The 23,053-nt window shown below is 41.8% G+C and overlaps 1 protein-coding gene across 1 annotated transcript; it reads left to right on the forward strand.

Moving 5' to 3' along the window:
- Positions 1 to 617: 617 nt before the first annotated feature.
- LOC120930937 (mucin-3B-like) lies at positions 618 to 20,418 on the forward strand. The gene is made up of 7 exons (XM_040342070.1): positions 618 to 762; positions 5,320 to 5,388; positions 5,496 to 5,655; positions 10,787 to 10,948; positions 13,881 to 13,992; positions 16,715 to 16,768; positions 20,224 to 20,418. The coding sequence occupies exons 1-5, from the start codon at positions 672 to 674 to the stop codon at positions 13,987 to 13,989; spliced, it is 591 nt and encodes a 196-aa protein (XP_040198004.1). The 5' UTR covers positions 618 to 671; the 3' UTR covers positions 13,990 to 13,992; positions 16,715 to 16,768; positions 20,224 to 20,418.
- Positions 20,419 to 23,053: the final 2,635 nt, after the last annotated feature.

Consider the following 23,053-nt stretch of genomic DNA (forward strand, 5'->3'; position numbering starts at 1 on the left):
CGTCGCGCCCGTCGCCGCGTCATAATCGCGGCGACGGCGCGACACGTCATCGCCAGAGGATTTCCGCGCGGATTTCAATGCGATGGTGTGTACACTCCATCGCATAGAAATCTGCGGAAATCTTTGAGAGGATTTATCCGTGGAAACGGTCCGCTGGACCGTATCCGCGGATAAATTCTCTCGTGTGTATGGGGCCTAAGAATCAGGCGCATTGATACGACGGCTCGGACTTAGAGTTACGCCGGCGCATCTGGAGATACGCCGGCGTAACTCGTTTGAGAATCCGGTCCATAGTGAATGATTGTAAGTTATCCTTCTCTGTTTCCACTATTTATTCATGAACATAGTATCTCAGTACTGTCAATGCAAAATGTTCAATGATTTTCCTCCCTGTCCAATCAACTCAGTTTGATGGAATCCGATCTAAATGGAGTCCAAATTGATTGGGAGGGAAGTTATAGCTATTCAATCATTTGCAGATTTGAACAGATAATAAAATGGAAGCATGTGTGACCACCATTATACTTGGCCACTCCATTTTGAAAACGAAAAAAAAAAAAAGGTGAAATATTTGCGTTACCCAGCAATATTCTATATTCTTTATCTGTGGCAGGAATGGCAGCATTATTGTAAATCATGAAGTGATTGTGGAGATAGAATACAGAACAGATATGGCTGTAGAGGATCAATACCAGGAGATATTCCAGGATGTCAAGGCGAAGGTGGAAAAAGCGAAGGCAGAGCAGAACTGCACACAGAATGGTATGTTTTCAAGTTCCATTAACCTTAAATTGTAACTGACCTCACTTTAATTTCTACAGAACACACTGTTTTGGATTTTAATATGCTTTAAGTTCTAGTATATGTGACCCCTCATCTTGTAAAACAACCAATTCATTTACAAATAGAAATGAAAGGCAAAATATTTGAATATACATAGAAAAAAAAACAAAAAACATTATAAATACTCCCCCCCCCCTTTTTATAAGTGATCACATACCCTCTGTTCTCAGCTGCACATGGGGCTCAGATTGCTGGGAGGAGAAACAGCAGTATACTGATCTATCTAGAAAGAACCCTCTTTTTGATCAATTATACAGGATGAGGAAGCTTTATATAAAAAAGTAGAAGAACTTTTATTGATACAAAATGTATTTAAAAGCCTACATATATACAATAAGCGGCTTCACCAATATAACATCTCACAATCTGTAACAATGATAGAGGCCCAATCGTTGGACTTCCACACGGACGATCGTTTTTTATCCATAGGAAAAATTTAAAACATGTTCTATTTTTTTTCACTGATGGAAAACAAACCGATGGGGCCCACACACGATCGGTTTGACCGATGAAAACTGTCCATCTGTCTTTTTTCATTGGAAAAACTGATCATGTGTACAGGGCTTAAGTTTTACAAACAAAGCAAGGGCCAGCTGACATACTGTTTGTACTTTTCCTAAGTAGATATTTGGACGATCTATTCCGGCTGCTGCATCTTATCTTTCTTTTTTCTTGAAAGCGTGCCAAGGACTTTACTTTTTGTACTCCTGATAATTACAGATTTGCATCTAATTTCTTTTTTAAGACCTGCAAGGTTAGCTTAACCACTTAACCCCCGGACCATATTGCTGGTCAAAGACCAGAGCACTTTTTGCGATTCGGCACTGCGTCGCTTTAACTGACAATTGCGCGGTCGTGCGACGTGGCTCTCAAACAAAATTGGCGTCCTTTTTCCCCCACAAATAGAGCTTTCTTTTGGTGGTATTTGATGACCTCTTCGGTTTTTAGTTTTTGCGCTATAAACAAAAATAGAGCGACAATTTTGAAAAAAAATAAAACAATTTTTACTTTTTGCTATAATAAATATCCCCCAAAAATATACAGTTTAGGCCGATACGTATTCTTCTACATATTTTTCATTAAAAAAATTGCAATAAGCGTTTATTGATTGGTTTGCGCAAAAGTTATAGCGTTTACAAAATAGGGGGTATTTTTATGGCATTTTTATTAATATATTTTTTTTACTAGTAATGGCGGCGATCAGCGATTTTTTTTCGGTACTGCGACATTATGGCGGACACTTCGGACACTTTTGACACATTTTTGGGACCATTGGCATTTTTATAGCGATCAGTGCTATAAAAATGCATTGGATTACTATAAAAATGCCACTGGCAGTGAAGGGGTTAACACTAGGGGGCGGGGAAGGGGTTAAGTATGTTCCCTGGGTGTGTTCTATCTGTAGGGGGGTGGACTGACATGGGGAAATGACTGATCTTCTAAATTCAACATCGGTCCCGTACACTCCAGACCATGCAGTGCCCACCAGTGTCACCTACCAGTGCATATCAGCACTGCTGAGCAGTGCCCACCAGTGCCATCCATCAGTGCCCACCAGTGCCACCTATCAATGCCTACCAGTGTCATCTATCAGTGCCCATCAGTGCTGTCAATCAGTGCCCATCAGTGCTGCCTATCAGTGTCACCTATTAGTGTCCATCTGTGCCACCTATCAGTGCCATCATTGACACCTATCAGTGCCATCATTGACACCTATCAGTGCCACCTTTCAGTAAGGCCTGTCAGTGCCCATCAGTGCCACCTATCAGAGGGAGCATGGGGCACCTTCCTTCATGACAGAACACAATGGTCACCGCTGGTGGCTATAGCCTCCGGAAGTGATCACATGCAAAAAAATAGACAGGTTGGTTTTACTGACATCGATATGTCCGGCCGAGATTCCATTAATCTATGGCTGGCTTTACCTGGTTTGGAGGCTTTCTGAAGTGATGAAGCCTGAAAAATGTTTAAATAACCACTTGCCATCCTTTGGGCATTTAAAACGTCCTGAACTTTATGTAATTAATTTACAGCCATGAGCTTTCCAGCCAGCAATCAGTCAATCATTAAGCGTGATCCAATCGGCTCTACAGCCATCCAAATACTTTTACGGTAGCAAGAAGGGCCAGCCCAGCCACCTCTGCCGTCACCCACAGTAGTTCCATGGCTCTTACATTCCTCCATGGAGTCCGGGACCATGGTAAACAGTAGACATGTGCATGACGAAAAATGAGTTTTTTTTTTGTTTAGATTAGTTAATCTAGTTATTTTGTTTCATTAAATTTGGTTGATTTGTTCAGTCCGTATTTGGAATTTGTATTTGGAATTTGTATTTGGAATTGGTGTTTGGAATTGGTGTTCGGAATTGGTGTTTGGAATTGGTGTTCTGAATTGGTGTTCAGAATTTTTAGAATTTTCTTTGAATTTAACGATTTTTTTCGATTTAAAACGTTCAAATCTATACATTTTGAATTGGTCAAAACTAAAATGTTATTTACATTTTTTATTCGAAGTGAACAAACAAAAGAAAAATCTTCATCAAATGATTACAATGACTATTTAAATCACCTTTGGCTTAACAAAAATAGTGTTATTTCGAAATTGTACTCTAATAACACACACAGTCTTTGATTTCAGAAATATGTTTACAGTTCAAATTCGACTGGAATTTGATAAAAATTTGGTTCGAATTTCAATTTGAATTTCAGAAATTAGGACAAATTTTGTTTTGTTATTTGGAGCATTCGGTAAACTTTGTTTTTACTGAAATTCGGGTATTCCAAAATATCCGAATAGCAAAAAATATTCATCAAAAAATGAACCACACATGTCTAGTTAACAGGCCAAACAATGACCGCAGAAGACTGAGGAACATGCACTACCCCATCTCCACTGAGAGTAATGAAGCCAGGCATTTTGTTACTTATAGTTCATCCATTCTCCTGCAATTGTAGGCAGGGGAAAAAGCTACTCTGAAACAGTATGATCTATGCTTGTCTCCAGAAAGAGAGCCTTGCACCTGGCCGTGCTAATACATAAGGGGCAATGTTGGGTTTTGACATGTTTAGTATCTATCAACTCAACCCCATCTTTCAGATTTTACCCAAAAAATTGTATTATATTGTGTTTGTGTGCAGTAAAATTAATTTTAATAAAATGGGGCCATAATTCTTCCCACTGACACCAATGAAGACGCACAATTCCTGCGCCCCCCCACCCCAAAGCACCCTGTCCCCATGTTGATGAGGTCAGGGCCTCTTCCCGACCAACCCTGGTCGTTGGTTGTCGGGGTCTACGGACGGGGAACTTATCGGAATCTGGGAGCCCCCTTTAATAAGGGGGCCACCAGATACCGGCCCCCCACCCTATGTGAATGAGTATATGGTACATCGTACATCACCTGGGGGAAAAGTGTCAAGAAAAAAAACACACTACACAGGTTTTTAAAGTAATTTATTAGGCAGCTCTGGGGGTCTTCATCCGACTTCGGGGGTCTCTTCTGACTTTGGGGGTGCAACTATTTATATAGGCATGGGGCGTGGTCACCGGGTGATGTCACCCGGTGACCCTGCCCGTATGATGTCACAGTCCCGGGGCATGATGGGACTGTGACGTCATACGGGTGGGGTCACTGTGTGACATCACGCGATGACCACGCCCCATGCCTATATAAATGGTTGCACACCGTACCACATTACAGTGGGAGAGAGCGTCAAGTCAACATCGGGACAAGAGAAGTCGGAAGAAGACCCTCGGAGCTGCCTATTAAATTACTTTAAAAACCTGTGTAGTATGTATCCCATACTCATTCACATGTATCTGGGGGCCTCCTTATTAAAGGGGACTCCCAGATTCCAATAAGCCCCCCCCCGCCCGCAGACCCCGACAACCAACGGGAAGTGGCCCTGTCCTCATCAACATGAGGCCCTGTCCTCATCAACTCACCCCCCCATGTTGAGGGCATGCGGCTTGGTACGGTTCAGGAGGGGGGCGCTCGCTCATCCCCACCCCCTTTCCTGACCGGCCGGGCTTGCATGCTCGGATAAGGGTCTGGTGTGGATTTTGGGGGGAGCCCCATGCCGTTTTTTTCGGCTAAGGGGTTTCCCTTTAAATCTGTACCAGAACCAAGGGCCTGGTATGCTCTTGGAGGGGGAACCCATGCCGTTCTTTTTTTTTTGCGTGGAGTTCCCCCTCAAGATTTATATCAAACACAGTGCCTGGTATTGGTAGGGATCCAAGTCGGATTCCCGTTCATTGAAAGTCGGACATATGTCAGCTTCAAGTCACAGGGCAAAGTCAGATCCAAAGTAGTACTAGTGTCGTGTCGCTCCAGTGTGAACCCGGCCTAATAGATTGATTTCAATTTCCTCCAGGTGTCTCAGTTTTGCATTCCACCTGTCTTTTCATATCCTAGTAATAATTTAAGCAGTTAAAACATTTTCTGTTTCACCAAACTCCATTTTATTTTCCATGCAGATTCTCATTGTCTGTTTTTTGATGAAAAATATGTTAACGTCATAGAAAATGAAGTTCCTAAACCTCAAGGTAAATACATTTTTTTATTTTTTATTTTTAAAGTAGACTAGACAAATGGCTTTTAAATAATACAGTGTGAAGACTTAATTAAAGTTATACTTTCTCTTTGTTCCCAGTCTGTAGTATTATCGAACCAGCATATAAAGAGTTCTTTGTAGAGACAATCACTTCAGATGGACTGACCTGTATGTCATTTTGTGATCCGTCCTATGCACAGCCTAAGTCTTGTAATGATGGAAAATGTGTGATTCAGAGAGATGTTGGTCCACAGTGTTTGTAAGTATGATGCATACCTCCCAACTTTTTGAAATGGGAATGAGGGACACCTATCAGCAAAAGTATGCAGGTATAGGACACACCCCTTGTCACGCCCCCTTAAAGGAGAATTGTACAAAAAACAATATTGGTTAAACCCACAAGTGCTTTTTTCACCACTAATATTCCTTTATATTGTCTTTTAGAATTTACAAATGGAGCAATTTAGAAATCAGATGAAAGGTTTAGCACTGGGAAACACTTTTTGATAGATAAAAAGTGCATTTTATATACAACTATATAGATCAGACCAAAATGAGGGACAAATGAGGAGGAAAGAGGGACAGAGGGACATTTCTCCAAATCAGGGACAGTCCCTCGAAATCAGGGACAGTTGGGAGCTATGAGGATGGTCTTAAATTTTGTGGTACAGATGTAATGTGGTTTTGTATTTATTTATTATGGTCAGAACCCAAAAAAATATAAAATGTTATATTATTGAGGGTTTAATCAGACAGGACCAGCCTGAGGCCTCGTACACATGACCGGTTTTCTCGGCAAGAACCAGCAAGAAAACTGCTGGCAGAGCTTTCTTGCCGAGAAAAACGTTTGTGTGTACAAGGCTTTCAGGTTTCTCGTCGGGAAATCTGGCCAGACTCTCGACGAGAAAAATAGAGAACCTGCGCTCTATTTTCTCATCGAGATTCTTGTCAGCCTGTTTCCCGATGAGAAACCCGAGAGTGTGTATACTTACCTGTCGCTGTGGAAACACGCGCATGCTCGAAATTACTTTGACGCATGCACGGTAGCTTCCACGGCATAGGTAGGGTGAAGCAAGATGGCGGTGAAGGCATCAAATGTGACCAGCGCATGCTCGTCGTACGTGATGACATCGCTGCATTCTTGCCTTTCAAGAGAACCACGGTTCTTTTGAAAAGGTCAGTGTGTACACTCGGGCGGCAAGAGATTCTTGCCAAGAATCTCGTCGGGAAAAACAACGTTTTTTCCCTGATGAGATTCTTGCCCATGTGTACGAGGCCTAAGGGTTAGTTACTTTTGCTTTGCCATCTTGTAAAACAACAAATTTACTATATATAGATCGACTTCAATACAACCAGCTTTTTGGCATGAGATTATTGCCATGTGTACGAGGCCTAAGAGTTAGTTACTTTTGCTTTGCCGTCTTGTAAAACAACAAATTTACTATACATAGATCGACTTCAATACAACCAGCTTTTTGGCATGAGATTATTGCCAGTGGCTATAGCTGCTAGCAGTAATCAGTGTTCTCCCGGCCAGGAAGGCTCTCCATGCCCACCCCTCCTCCTGCAGGCAGAACACAATAGAGCTACGGGGGGGGGGAATCCCCCTTCAACACTAACTGAAAATCAAATAATCTACAGCATGGGTGCTCAACCTGTGGCCCTCCAGCTGTTTCAGAACTACATGTTCCATCATGCATCTGCCTTTGGGAGTCATGCCTGTAACTGTCAGCCTTGCAATGCCTTGTGAGACTTGTAGTTCCTATGGAGGGCCATAGGTTGAGCACCCATGATCTACAGTATCTCACAAAAGTGAGTACACCCCTCACATTTTTGTAAATATTTTATTCTATCTTTTCATGTGACAACACTGAAGAAATGACACTTCGCTACAATGTTGTGTAGTGAGTGTACAGCTTGTATAACAGTGTAAATGTGCTGTCCCTTCAAAATAACTCGACACACAGCTATTAGCCCTCATGCACACTGGACAATTTTGGACGTTTTTACAGCAGCTGTTTTTGGCAGTAGACGTTTTTTTCTACAGTCAATAAACTCTCCATCATGTTATCCTATGTGTCCATGCACACATAGGCTGTTATCAGCAGTTTTGGGCAGTGACGTTTTTGAGCAGTAAAAAAAAAAAGAAACTAGTGGGTTCTGAGAGACGTTTTTCAGCTGTAAAAACGCTCTAATGCTGCTAAACGCTGAATAACGTCGATAAACACTGATAAACACTCAAAAACTTCACTCACCTGCGTTTTTTAACATTTTTGATGTATTGAAAAAATAAAAAAATGTTCTTCAACAAAAAAACGCTAATGCGGAAAAACGCTAAAAATGCTAATAAACGCTAAAAAACGCTATTGAAAAAACTTTAAAAAAAGTTGAAAAACTCACTGCAAAGCTGCTGCCGTTTTTATAACATTATTTTAACATCCAGTGTGCATGAGGACTCAATGTCTAAACCCCTGACAACAAAAGTGAGTACACCCCTAAGTGAAAATGTCCCAAAGTGTCAATAATTTTTGTGGCCACCATTATTTTCCAGCACTGCTTTAACCCTCTTGGGCATGGAGTTCCCCAGAGCTTCACAGGTTGCCACTGGAGTCCTCTTCCACTCTTCCATGATGACATCACAGAGCTGGTGGATGTTAGAGACCTTGCGCTCCTTCAGCTTCTGTTTGAGGATGCCCCACAGATGCTCAATAGGGTTTAGGTCTGAATACATGCTTGGCCAGTCCATCACCTTTACCCTCAGTATCCTTAGGAAGGCAGTGGTCATCTTGGAGGTGACACTTTGCTACAATGTAAGTGTTAATCTTGTATACCAGTGTAAATTTCCTGTCCCCTCAAAATAATTCAACACACAGCCAATAATGTCTAAACCACTGGCAGCAAAAGTGAGTACACCCCTAAGTGAAAATGTCCAAATTGGACCCAATTAGCCATTTTCCCTCCTCGTGTCATGTGACTTTGTGTTATCGCTCTCACTCTCTAATACTGGTCTCTGGACGTTCAACATGGCACCTCATGGCAAAGAACTCTCTGAAGATCTGAAACAAAGAATTGTTGCACTATATAAAGATGGCCTAGGCTATAAGAAGATTGCCAAGACCCTGAAAGTGAGCTGAATCATGGTGGCCAAGTTCCACTCAAAACCGGCCTCGCCATGGTCGACCAAAGAAGTTGAGTTCACATGCCCAGCATCATATCCAGAGGTTGTCTTTGGGAAATAGACGTATGAGTGCTGCCAGTATTGCTGCAGAGGTTGAAGGGTGGGGGGTCAGCCTGTCAGTGCTCAGACCATATGCTGCACACTGCATCAAATTGCATTTCACTGAAGAGAAGGACCCTAATGACACCTAAGTGCACCATCAAATGAGCTCCAACGCCTGGCCAATAGTACGTGTTTTTTATATCTAAATTAATGTTTGCCTCAATAAACCTTAGTCCTTGGCTCGGGACGTCCCTGAGATTTAGTTCCATTATCATTTTTCATGCTCAGTTCTCAAGGAAGACCTTCTAATACCCAGGGCCGGGGGGTGAACTTTTATACATTTTTGTTCTGTAGGACTAATTAAAGTAAACGAGGTCCTGTTATATACCAAACTCAGGTTTACTAGAATTACCATTGAAGTTAAATGCTTACAGCATAGAGGATTGCTTAAGTAAATCTTCTACATGTTATGCTCATCACAGTGTAATGTTAAATTGTTTTCATGTTTTTTTCAATAGAAAGTTTCACTTTGGAGGCCTTTTATGCTTCCTTTATGTGGTACTAATTGGACTTATCTTTATTTCCAAAAAAATGTGGCAAATGAGATTAGACATGTGCAATTAGTTTTGTTCTGTGTTTCTTTTTCGACAAAATTTGACAAATTTGTTCATTTGGAAATATTCAAAATGATGAAAACCCACTTTACAAGCTTTTAGGAAAATTCAAAAGAATGTAAATCTGAAATTCAAAAATTCAAAAGAATGAAAATCAGAAATTCAAAAATCCAAAAGAACGTAAATCTGAAATGCAAAAGAATTTAAATCTGAAATTCAAAGGAATGAAAATCTGAAATTAAAAAATTCAAAAGAACGTAAATCTGAAATTCAAATTCAAAAGAATGAAAATCTGAAATTCAAAATTTCAAAAGAATGTAAATTTGAAATTCAAAAATTCAAAAGAATGAAAATCTGAAATTCAAAAATTCAAAAGAATGTAAATCTGAAATTCAAAAATTCAAAAGAATGAAAATCTGAAACTTGAAAATCAAAAAATTCGAAAAAAGGAACAAAAGTTCAAAAAATGAAAATCAAAAAATAAGAGCAAAAATCTGAAATTAGAAAATCCAAAATGCAAAAATTTGATATTCTGAAGACTTGAAAATCAGAACGAAAATCCTAAAGTTTGAAAACCCAAAAGTTCTAAAACCCGAAACAATAACTAACTCATAATAACGATTACTAACTATTAAATTCTAGGTATTGGAATTTCCCTTCAAATTTGACTGTTAGTGAACATAACAAATACGAATTTATCCAAAATTACGAATTATCCGAAATAACGAATGCCACAACTAAACAAATGGAACGTAACAAATTAGTAACAATACATAATAAAACATTTTTATTATTTATTGTTATTAATTTGTAACATTCCATTTGTTTAGATGTGGCATTCGTTATTTTGGATAATTCGTAACTTCGGATAAATTTGTATTTGTTACGTTCACTAACAGACAAATTTGAAAGGAAATTCCAATACCTATAATTTAATAGTTAGTAATAGTTATTGTTAGTTAATAATTCAAATGTGGGGATTTTAGTTCTTTTGAATTTTCACATTTTTAGAATTTTTTGGGTTTTGGTTCTTTTGAATTTTCAGATTTTCATTCTTATTTTCGGATTTTCAAATTTTTGAATATTCAGAATTTTTGATTTTTGGATTTTTATGAATTAAGCCATCTAAATGAATGGAACGTAACAAATTAAAAAAATTTCCGAAGTTACACGTTTTTTCAAAATAACGAATTTCGATCACAACGAATGACCCGGAAAAAAAATGAATGAAAAATTAAAACAAACACATTTTTCGGCAGTGCACATGTCTAAATAAGATCAGTTTGTGGTTTCCACTTTACAAAAAATGGTCTTTATTTTTCTAAATATTTGCACTTTTTTTCTTTACGTAGAATGCAAAAAATACAAAGGGTATTCATTTTTTAAACAAACCTCTGTCTCAAAAAATTATATAAAATTTGTTCCGGCACAGTGTTGCATTACCAAATAATTGTCAGTCAAACGATCACAGCACTGAAAACTGCAAAATTGCCTGATAATGAAAGGGGTGAAACATGCTGATACTAGGATGGTAAATATATTCTTTATCCACACAGGTGTCCAGAGACAGATATCTTCATGTATACAGGTGCAAGCTGCACAGGAAAAATATCAAAAGCCGGAGTGTATGCAGGGGTGGGAGTTTCCCTTGCTGTCCTGTTCATTGTTATTATCACGGTATCGTTTTACCTGGTCAGAGAAAAAAGGAAGAAGAATAAGTGAGTACCGTGCAAAAAGTTGTGAACTGACATTTTTATGGCAATAGTGATGAACTTAAGCGGATGTTCCACCCCAAAAAAATATTAAAAGCCAGCAGCTACAAATACTGCAGCTGCTGACTTTTAATATAAGGACACTTACCTGTCCTGGAGTCCAGCGCTGTCCGCAGCAGAGCACGAGCGATCGCTCGTCACCCTGCTGCTCCCCCCTCCATCCACGCTGAGGGAACCAGGAAGTGAAGCGCTGCGGCTTCACTGCCCGGTTCCCTACGGCGCATGCGCGAGTCGCGCCGTGCCCGCCGATTGGCTCCCGCTGTGTGCTGGGAGCCAAGTGTTCCCAGCACACAACGGGGGGGGCGACGGGATGTGACGCAATGCCCGTCTTTTGCCCGTGAATGCCGGGTCGGAAGTGGGTGCAAATACCTGTCTTTAGACAGGTATCTGCACCCCCCTCCCCCCTGAAAGGTGTCAAATGTGACACCGGAGGGGGGGAGGGTTCCGATCAGCGGGACTTCACTTTAGGGTGGAGAACCGCTTTACTTATATAGAAACCCCTAGAGCAGCCCAAGACATTATCATAGGGCTCACATATATTTAGTGTGTATTTATTGCTACAGTGAACTGTTAGATACTGCATACATACTACAGGAAATGATCAGAGACTGCACACATACTACAGGAAATGGTCAGAGACTACAGGCGTGCTACAGGAAATGGTCAGAGACTGCATACATACTACAGGAAATGATCAGAGACTGCACACATACTACAGGAAATGGTCAGAGACTACAGACATGCTACAGGAAATGGTCAGAGACTACAGACATGCTACAGGAAATGGTCAGAGACTGCAGACATGCTACAGGAGATGGTCAGAGACTACAGGCATGCTAAATGAGAGTTTGGCCCGACACTGCAGACATGCTAGAGGTATAGTTGGATATTGGGGACATGCTGCAGGAGACAATGCTAAACCTACAGCATGTTGCAAAAGACTGCTAAAGATGCCATTACAATCCCTTTACTAGTCAATGTTCCCACATTAGTGCTCTGTAGAGCTTCCTTAAAAATTTCTGGCAACACAGTTGGTTTTTAGGTCTCAGCCAGTAGCTGGCTAATATTGTCTGCATACAGTATGTCCATAGACACTTTACAATGTTGCTGCATTGTGGCTGTTTAATCATAGTGCCCAGCCTGGACTCTATGTCATCACATTGTGCAGTCAGGGTGAATGAGACCGAAGAATGGAGCAAAGCATCTTGGGACATGTAGTCCAAAGATCCAAAATGTTACACTCAATTGGACTATTATAAAAAGCCTGTGTGGGGGACAGAATTGTTCTCTTGGGACCACGGCCTGGATCTGCAAGCAGTGACACGGTGCTAGACTTTGCTGCAGCCAAGTTGCGGCCTGTGCTACAAGGAGGAGAGTCATCGTGGGCGGGTACAGGAGCATCCACCACCAGCCACCTCTGGTCATTCAGAAGCCACTCTCATCACATCCACGACAGATAGAGCTGGGCTGTGGACGCGGCGCAACACAGGGTCAAGCGCCATCCTTTGGACCAGATTCTGTAGAGGTCTGCTGCGGAACCCTCATGCCACTCTTCAATACTAGAGGTCGCTGGGATTGGTGAGTGGGCACCAAAACAAAGCTCTATTTGTGTGAACAAAATGATAACAATTTCATTTGCGTACAGTGTAGCATGACTGAGTAATTGTCCTTCAAAGTACGAGAGCACTAAAAGCTGAAAATTGGTCTGGGAAGGAAGTGCCCAGTATTGAGGTGGTTAAGGACACCACAGCCAGCTTCCCAGACCGCTCCTTACACTGTGCCCTGATTGGGTAAAACTTTCCCAAAAGAATCAGAGCTCAGTGCAGTGCAGGGTGTTCGGCAGGCCAAACACCCTGCAAATTTGGGTGTTCGATGAACGACTGTTCAGGCAAAGGTTGGGCCTGAACTCATGCTTGGCCTAAACCCTTTGCCCTACACTACCAGCCTAATGAACATGATAGCAACTGATAAATGTGGCTCCTGCAGACTACAGAAACGTCAGGTTCTTATCATTTACTAGTATAAATTAAAAGAGAGGTACAACCGGCCCGCTGTCTGCTGAAAATGGGTCACAGGAGTGCATAATGATCTGCATTCCTGTGACCTGTTTTCAGCAGACAGCAGGCTGAACCCCGCTGACAGGTGATGTCATAAAGCCGATCCAGGCTCAGGAAAGATTGCGACCATATGGTTAATATCTGCCCACATGCCTGGATCAGCACCCGACACAACCTCTCAGCAAGCCACTGAGAGCCTGAGTTGGCTGCTCCAGCCCCCTCCACAGCCCAGTGCTCTAGTGAGCATGGAGGGGGCAGAGCAGACAGACAGTGACTGACAGTCACCAGATCTTTGCTCAGGAAGCACTGAGAACCGAGCGATCGGCAAAGTTTGATCGCTCGGTTCTCAGCCTTCGGGGGACAGATGCAGCATTGGACTAATGATGGATTCACTTAGGTAAGTATGATTCAAAAATTTAAAAAAATTCCCATACTTCTCTTTTAAGCACAGCTATGGGGGCCACATTAGTATATCACTAGCTGACTGTACATACATTTATGCTTGAAGACTCAATGAGAGAAACCTGCTAAACCACGTGGATGGAGGAAACTGCACTGCCGATTATTGTATTCTGACAGCTGTCAGAGTACCCAAACAGTGGCTGCATCTGATTGGATCAGATTTCAGAGATTCGTCCAAAACCGGCTGAAATTCACTCCATGTATGACCAGCTTAACTTTGGTCTTAACTTTGGATTTTATGTGTGTAAAGCAGTGCGACAGATTATGGTTTTTATTTAAAAAATAATACAAAGAATTATAGGTCGTAGGGATACATTTTGATGTTTTATAATTGGTGTATTTGCATCATATGTTTCCAGGGATGACTTCTTCAGAGATAGTGAAGATTTATGGAGTCATGATACTGATGATCAGTGGACTGCACAAAATGGGATATTCAATCTAAACCTAAATATAGACTCAGATTGAATGGTAAGCATTACGTGATGTTCTGAATCATTTCATATTTCATCTCAAAGCTTAATTAACCTTAATAATAGGAGCAACCGCTGTAAAGCTACTGCTCCTGGGTCAACCTGTATGAGGGACAGAGTAGAAGCTCCCTTCTGTCTGTATCACCCTTCAGGAGGAGGACAGACTCATAGCTCCCTTCTGTCTGTATCACCCTGCAGGAGGAGGACAGACCCATAGCTCCCTTCTGTCTGTATCACCCTGCAGGAGGAGGACAGACTCATAGCTCCTTCTGTCTGTATCACCCTGCAGGAGGAGGACAGACTCATAGCTCCCTTCTGTCTGTATCACCCTGCAGGAGGAGGACAGACTCATAGCTTCCTTCTGTCTGTATAACCCTTCAGGAGGAGGACAGACTCATAGCTCCTTCTGTCTGTATCACCCTGCAGGAGGAAGACAGACTCATAGCTCCCTTCTGTCTGTATCACCCTGCAGGAGGAAGACAGACTCATAGCTCCCTTCTGTCTGTATTACCCTGCAGGAGGAGGACAGACTCATAGCTCATTCTGTCTGTATCACCCTGCAGGATGAAGACAGACTCATAGCTCTTTTCTGTCCGTATCACCCTGCAGGAGGAAGACAAACTCATAGCTCTCTTCTATCCGTATCACCCTGCAGGAGGAGGACAGATTCATATCTCCTTTCTGTCTGTATCACCATGCAGAAGGAGGACATACTCATGGCTCCTTCTGTCTGTATCACCCTGCAGGAGGAGGAGAGACTCATCGCTCCTTCTGTCTGTATCACCCTGCAGGAGGAGGAGAGACTCATAGCTCCTTCTGTCTGTATCACCCTGCAGGAGGAGGCCAGACTCATAGCCCCCTTTTGTCTGTATCACCCTTCAGGAGGAGAACAGACTCATAGCCCCATTCTGTCTGTATCACTCTTCAGGAGGAGGACAGACTCATAGCCCCCTTCTGTCTGTATCACCCTGTAGAAGGGTGAGACCTCTCACCTTCTTTATTTGACCTATAGGTTATAATAGGTCAATTGCATGCCATCACCTTTAAGAGTGGAGTCAATCTTGCTTCCACTCTCCTCCTTCTACTCCTGGTGGGGTTCCCTTCCGTGATACTTCTCTACTGCTGTCAAACCCAGATTGCATGGATGGGACTGCATAAACTCCACTTTATATATTATATTTTTTCAAAAAGAAAATGTATTTGTCCATAGTTCATCTCTGCATCAAAACACAATCTTTATTTAAAAAAAAAAGCATTTCATGCCCACACATTTCAGTGCACTACCGATGAAAGCATGTACAGGTACATGTAGATATACTGGCTCCTGACAGATAGCACCTCACTTCCTATCCAATCATAGTGATGTCACCAGCTCCGCCCCTTACGCATTATGCCTAGTGTATCAAGCCCCATCCATATTTTCGGATTTGACAGCAGTGGAGAAGGATCATAGAAGGGGAAGGGAACCCCACCAGGTGTGGAAGGAGGAGAGTGGAAGAGTGTCCCTGCTCTTAAAGGGCAATTGACCTATTACAACCTATGAGTCAAACAAAGAAGGCGAGCATATGATGTTTAAGATGGTGTCACAAGTGGTGATTTTTACACGAGTGACAAATTATATTAATTTAATAAGAGTGGAGGTTGCACCACAATTATAATACACAAGAGACTGTGTTATATTTTATATATTATTATTATTATTATTTTTATTAAATCATGTTTATGATAAACAAAACATTGATGTTTGTGAGTGATAGAAGCCACTACACTATTTTCTAAAAAATATGTTTCTTCTTAATCACTATTTCACTATATACCATTTTTTGTTAAATGAGAAGTATGGTCAAAGCTTTTTTTGGCCTTACTTCTTTTCTGGATCACAGGAAAATGCTGTGACCCAGATTCATCTGACAGCAGACTAAAGCACAGAGCTGGTCCAGGCTGTGGAATCAACCTGACAATGTTGAGATCCACCCAGATGCCTGATGGGCAGCTGAGAGCCTAAGTCAGCTACTCCCGCCCTGTTCCCACCCCAGCGCTCCAGTGATCACTCGAGGGGCAGAGCAGAGAGCCTGTGCATTAACAGTCACTGCTCTCTGCTTAGTGATGATGATCACCGGGCATGTGATCACTCTGTTTCAGACATTGAACTGACAGGGGACAGCTGCAGCAGCAGAGTGATGCTGAAGCAGGGAGGTAAGCAGTGGCAGCCCATCCATAAGTTTTTTTTTCAAGCAAGTGATTAGAGCCAGAGGCTCGCCCAGTGGGATATTCGCTATTGTCACACTGATTATCCTCCCGGCCAATCAAGAAGCGGGTCCTGAGACCCGTTTCCCAATAGCGGCCTTAGAGGAGGATGGAGGGGATGCACAGCGGAAGCCGCCGTGATGCTGTGGAGAAGACACAGTGAAACCCGCTGCCCTTTGCCAGTGGGGAAGTGCTGCCCACACCATAGATGGGGTACGTGCGGGGCTGGTGACTGACTCACTGAGGGGGAGGTGCGGTTAACCAGACCAACAGACCACCCTGGAAGGGTTGGGTGCGGATGACTTAACTGACCAGGGGGTGGTGGCTGTGGGTGTTTTCCGCTGCCCCAAAAAATATCACCAGCCACCACTGGAGGTATGTATGTTTTTTGTTTGTTTTTTTACCGTTCCCACACTTCTCATTTAAAGCCATTTTAATAATCTTCTATCATTTCCTTCTTGTCTCCAATCCAGTCTAGCAAGAAAAAGTTTCAACCCAAACTAGAAGCAGTGGATACAATAACTGAGGTATAGACTGATTCTTCACTTCCTCTCTTACCTTCTCTGACTATCTTTTTTATTCATCCACCTTACCAACTGCTCAATGTCCACTACCCATGTATGCTAATCACTCTACTGACTTCTGATTGAATACTGAATAACATTCTCCAAGCTACATCTCCAATCTTGTCTCAGAAATATCACCCAATGAAAAGACAGAGGTATTGCCTACATATCTGATCTGATAGACAATGACAAACCCAAAACGTTTCCCGTACTACAAAAAGAATAACAACTCCCAAACTCCGATATATTCCTGTACATACGCACCCAACACTGCCTTACCTCACTCAAAACTTGGACATGTAATCTCCCCCAAAAAGCCTGGATCTACTACAAGTCCATCAAAAAGAAGTATCAATGTTTTATAACTTACTTCGCTCTAAGACTTCATTCAACAGCTGCATTGCGCTGACTAGATGGGAAAAAGACCTGGGGAAAAGCCCAATGGGAAAAGGCTTGTCACTCTATATATAAGACCACCTGCTGCTCCACTTGCATTTAAGCTAATTTATCATTGGTACCTGACACCTGCCAGATTGTCCAAATTTTACACTACTCTTGATAATACTTGCTGGAGGAACTGTGGAAAAAAAGGTGACTTACTACATACATTCTGGGAATGCCCCAAACGTACACATTATTGGCGCTCAGTGTTCCAATTATTATCTGACGTTACAAAATTAACAATAGAAGAACAACCATCCCTAGCTCTACTATCACTGAATATAGACAGATTCCCTAATCCAACGAGGACAGTCATAACACATATTCTATTAGCAGCACGCCTCAGTGTATCTAGGAAATGGAAAGACCCAGGCCCCCCTACTCTTCATGATGTTGTCCACACCACACATGTGCACTTTTCACATGAAACGACCCTAACTATATGCCACCGTGACAAAACACACATTCTCCGAAAATGGCATCAGTGGATTGAATGGGTGAGCTCCCCTGAATTTGTTAAGGCGTTTAACCTGAAACTTTGAATGGAATCTTTTGAGAGGTCTACCACAGTTAATTGTTCAACTCTCATCATCTTTATTACATTCTTACCTGTTTTGGTTGTATTCATCTTTAGTTTTTCATTAGTGTGATCAACGATCCTGATCTACAAACTTAGAGGCTGGCCTGCGGGGGGTGGTCACCTTCACACGGGCACAGTTTAGCACCCTATGGGGGTGTCCAGGTGGAGGTGCCCACCTTCATCCTCCTGTACTGCGCGTATACTTATCTGACCGCCTCTGTTAGCTAAATGTGTATCTTTCCAAAGTGCTAATTGCAATCCTTGTTTTACTGTATCTATCATACATCACCTACCTCACCACATGACGAGATGTATCACCAGCCTTTCTTGTTGTTAAATATGTTTCTTTGAGAAATAACCTGTACATACTCTTTGAATATGTAACATTTAAAAAGATGTCAATAAAAATCTATTGAGACAAAAAAAAGAAATTTCACCAAAATGGTATTCTCCATTACTCCCAAGATCTGCTGCTCTCTAGCTCCCTTGTCTCTTTCTTGCCTCCAGGACTTCTCTAGAGCATCTCCCATGCTTGGGAACTCTCTCCTAATCTGTCCAGCTCTTTTCTACTCCATCCACCTTAAGGCAATCCCTGAAAACTCATATTTTCAGGGAAGCCTATGCTGCTTCCACCTAACAACTGTACTTGTATCTTCTCCACCAGCTCATCCCTCACATGTATTTCCTTATATACCACTTGATCCACCTTATTGGATTGTATGCTCTCATGAGTAGGGCCCTCCTAACCCTCTTTTATTGAATTGTATTGAAACGGTATTATCTCCCTTTATATTGAAAAATTACTGCACACTCTGTTGGCGCTATATAAATCCTAAAAATTATAATGTACAGTTTATCCCTGCAATAGCCGCTGGTGAAGATGGGTTCTGCTACAACTCTTTAAGCTGCTCAGTCCCCACTGATATGCCTGGTTAGCTTAGCGTTAGTATGCTACAAATCTAAACAGTACACAGAAAAAAAGGCCATAAGCAACTGGTAGAATAAATGAATGTATTAAGACAACACAGTTAAATGGTGCATAAACCATTCACAGGAAAATTAACAGATTCAAGGATGCTGTACTAGGTACAGTGAACACCAACCCATAAGATGGTGATCAACTGAACTATAGCAATATTCAACAAGTTAAAAACATAAAAGGGTCTTCATGTACACACTATGCCTATAGCCCCAATAGCGGGTATTTATATAAGTTACTGATAAAGGGGTACCCCTGGAGGTGATTGCAAAGGCTGGCTAAATGTCAGTGTTGACTGGCTTTCGTCGGGGCCCTTCTGTAAGGTGGTGTACATGTAGTTGCCCCTTTAAAAGTGTTCAATGGATGGCTGATGGGATGCTGAACAAGGCGCAGAATCTATTGTATTAAATTGTGTCAGTGTAGAGATATGCAAGGCGATATAGCTCTCCGCTTTGGGCGTGCAACAGGTCCAATTCTATATGCTTGGCAGTCTGTTGTCCCAGAAGTCTCCAGTCCTCACGATTAGGTCCTCACAAGGCTCAATCTCTCACTTGTGTTAGCAACAGGTCTCTCCAGTTGTGGTCCCAACTCAGCCAAAGACCTTTCTGTGGCTAAGTCCCCAACATCTCTCTCGTGTTCAGTCTCTCTGAATGCAGACAGACAGGACAGGAGGCTCCCATTGGCTAAGTCCTCAGCCTCTCTCTGCTCCCCAGCTCTGGTCTGTTCTGCCTGGCTTCCCACACTTTTCTCTCTCTCTCTCTCTCTCTGTAAGGCCGCGTACAGACGAGCGGACCTGTCCGATGAAAATGGTCCACGGACCGTTTTCATCAGACATGTCCGCTCGGAGATTTTGGTCTGATGGTTGTACACACCATCAAACCAAAATCCGAGCGGACAGAATACGCGGTGATGTGACGGCGACGTGACGATGACGCAGCGACGTGCGCGAACCCGGAAGTTCAATGCTTCCACGCATGCGTCGAATCACTTTGACGTCATGCGCGGGTTCTCGGGCCAGCGGACATGTCCGATGAGTCATACTGACCATCGGACATGTCCGGCAGACATGGTTCCAGCGGACAACTGTTTCTTAGCATGCTAAGAAACATGTCCGGTCGGCCGGAAAATTGTCCGGTCGGCCCTACACACGACCGAACATGTCCACGGGAACTGGTCCGACGGACCAGTTTCAGCGGACATGTTCGGTCGTGTGTACAACGCCTAGGAGTGCAGACCTAGCCAGCAACAGGTCTGCATTTTTTCCTTCCCCACATGGCACTGGCCAGACCGGGAGTGAGTGGGGAACTCACACAGCCAGTGGGCATCCAGATACAATTATGAAAATAATTATACAAAATAAATGAAAATATACATGGAGTCACTCTAATTTTCCTTTATTTCCTTTTTTCCCTGCAGGTGAAGATACAGAGGCCACAGATTTGTTATGGAAATATGTATACCGCACTTAAATAATTAAAATAAACGATTAAAACCTTTTTGTCTATATAAAAATTTAAACAAAGAAAAGCGGTGCGAAAAGAGAAAATAATTAGTTTATCATACAGAAAAAGAAACTTGTAGTAATCCAATATTTACAACCATAACATAAATGATATCTGTTATATCCTCTGTGTTGTGAAGGACACAAGACTCTGGACTGGTACAATGGAGGTTTATTCAGTACAGGCTGTACACTGCAACATGCATCTCAGGACATTACATATCTCTGCTTAATACATGTGCCCTCTCTAAGATGGCTACTATGCCCCTTGACCCTTGTCATCACTGCTGGGTGGAGCCAGCCTTAAAGTACCAGTACATGTGAAACCCTTCAGGTATAACAATATCACTTGTTAAAACAGAGAGGATACCGCTGATACACATATAAATATTGTTATAACATACAAGATACAAATAAGAATATGGCTGTAAAGGACTCAACAGTATGTAAAGACAAGCACTAAGAAAGGGAAAAAGTTATAAACTAGATTAAGGAAATAAGGAGGTATATTTACAGAGTACTTCACCATGCTTCCTCAGATCAGGTCATCATTCACACAGCAGCCTCAAGGCAACTAGCTTGACTGTATTTATTCCCCCCAGTCTCCATTTCCCCCCTCCAAGAATTCAAATTCCCTAGGATACGATTGGTTGCTTTTGGATTTAATATGTGTCTTTTCAGAGTGACAGATAAGGACCCCCCACCCTGGACACGACAGCTTCACATCCTTTTGAAAAGGGAAATGTCCAGAGACTTGCATATTTGACATCAACAAACTTCCTTTTGATCTCCTCTAACACACCCACTTCCCACATTTAGCATATCACAGGACCCCTGGCTAAATGGTGCCACATTGTCTGGCCAAGCTCTATACACAAACACGGTATAATTGGACACCTTCAATTAACACAGGGAATCTTTATTTGGTTTCCAACCAGACAGGAGACGATAGGAACCTCACTTCCTATCAGAAAATATATTGTAACTGTAAAATCATATACAGTTGTATCCGACCACATATATATTACATATACACATACACATACATACATACATACATATATATATATATATATATATATATATATATATATATATATATATATATTGTACAGGACGCCAGGGATGGGTCCTGGACGGGTGCTATACAGCACCACTATTTGGGCTATGGTCCCTTTAATAGTGGGAAGAGTGTTCAGGGGGTCACCCAAAGTGGGTGAAGGATTCCAGGTAAGAGTTAGTCCAGAGAGGACTGGCTCGCAGTTCTCTCTGTCTTGATAGAGTAATTTGGGGCCTGGAATTCTGGAGGCTCTAAAGGGCTATTTGGGTGGGAAATAGCCTCCACTCCTAAACACTGAAAGCCAGCACACAAGGTGTTAACACTCCCAGAGAACCACCCATTTAAACAGGAAGTGGTGCTGGAGGTGGTGAGGGAGTGTGGAGATTGCACCTGTGAAGACAAGCTGGGAGTCTGATAGCTGCTGTTCAGAATACAGTGAGGACTTTTTGGAACACAGGGGGCGAAGACCCGTCTACCAACGAACTGTATGTGTTTTGTTTTGACTTATTTTTGGTGCTGAAGATAAGCAGACTTTATTTGATGCTGAAGCTAAGCAGACTTTTCGTTTATAGTTTTCCTTGTGTGCTGAGAAAAGCCTTATTTTTTGTTGACCTATGAATAAAAGCCTTTTTATGTTCAGCTCGAACGGTTTGTGCACTTAATCCCACCGAGCTATAGCCCCCGAACGTTACAATATATATATATATATATATATATATATATATATATATATATATACATACATACGCACACATTCATTAGGGGCATGGTGGTTGTATTCAAGTCCATGATATGAATATGAAGATGTTCAACATATCCATCACACTATGCATAACCAAACTGACTTTTTGCAAAAAGAAGATCCACAGTGAACATATAGGAGGATTTCATTCAATCGCAAAATGACTCATCTCAAACATCTCATTTAAACGAAATTCTTCAGATTACAGAAATTGTAAGGCTAGGTTCAAATCACGATTTTTACATCCGATAATCGGACCGTTAAATCGGATGGAATCGTATATGACAAAATCGTATGTAAATTTTCCATCCGATTTTCACTAAAAAATCGGATCCTGATTTTAAATAATGTCTGGCAATGGCCATAAAGTTTTGGCTATTTGAATGTTTTTTTTTTCTTTTGTACAATTCTTGAAGTTTCTAGCTCGTTCCAGTGTCTAGTGCGCATGCGTAATAAAAAATCGGGTACGATTTATCGGATAAAAACGCACAGTCATCCAATTTATTACGATTTAGATTGACCACAATATAAAAAAAATCGGACACGATTTTAATACGATTTCAAATCAGGACCAAAAATCGTGGTCAAACACGATTTTTGATGCAATTTTAAATCGTATCAAATCTGATGCGGATCAAATCGGATGCACTTGGGGACCTACATTAATGAATGGAAGTGAATGGATACATTTTGCCATACAGATTTGTACGATTTCAAACCTAAAAATCGTGAGAACAAGTAGGATGATAAAATCGTGGTGTGAATGCACCCTAATACAACACACTAAATGCTGATGTCTGCAAGACAGGTGGAATATAACAGAGACTTAATTGCATAGTGTACTTGTATAAAAACTTGTGTTGGGTAAAAAGCCATTTACAGGTTAATATCATTACTTTTCACAAACTAGGTTCTGAAACACAAATGTTCACGTTAAATTAAA

This window comes from Rana temporaria, chromosome 3, assembly GCF_905171775.1.
Source record: "Rana temporaria chromosome 3, aRanTem1.1, whole genome shotgun sequence".
Lineage (NCBI taxonomy): Eukaryota > Metazoa > Chordata > Amphibia > Anura > Ranidae > Rana > Rana temporaria.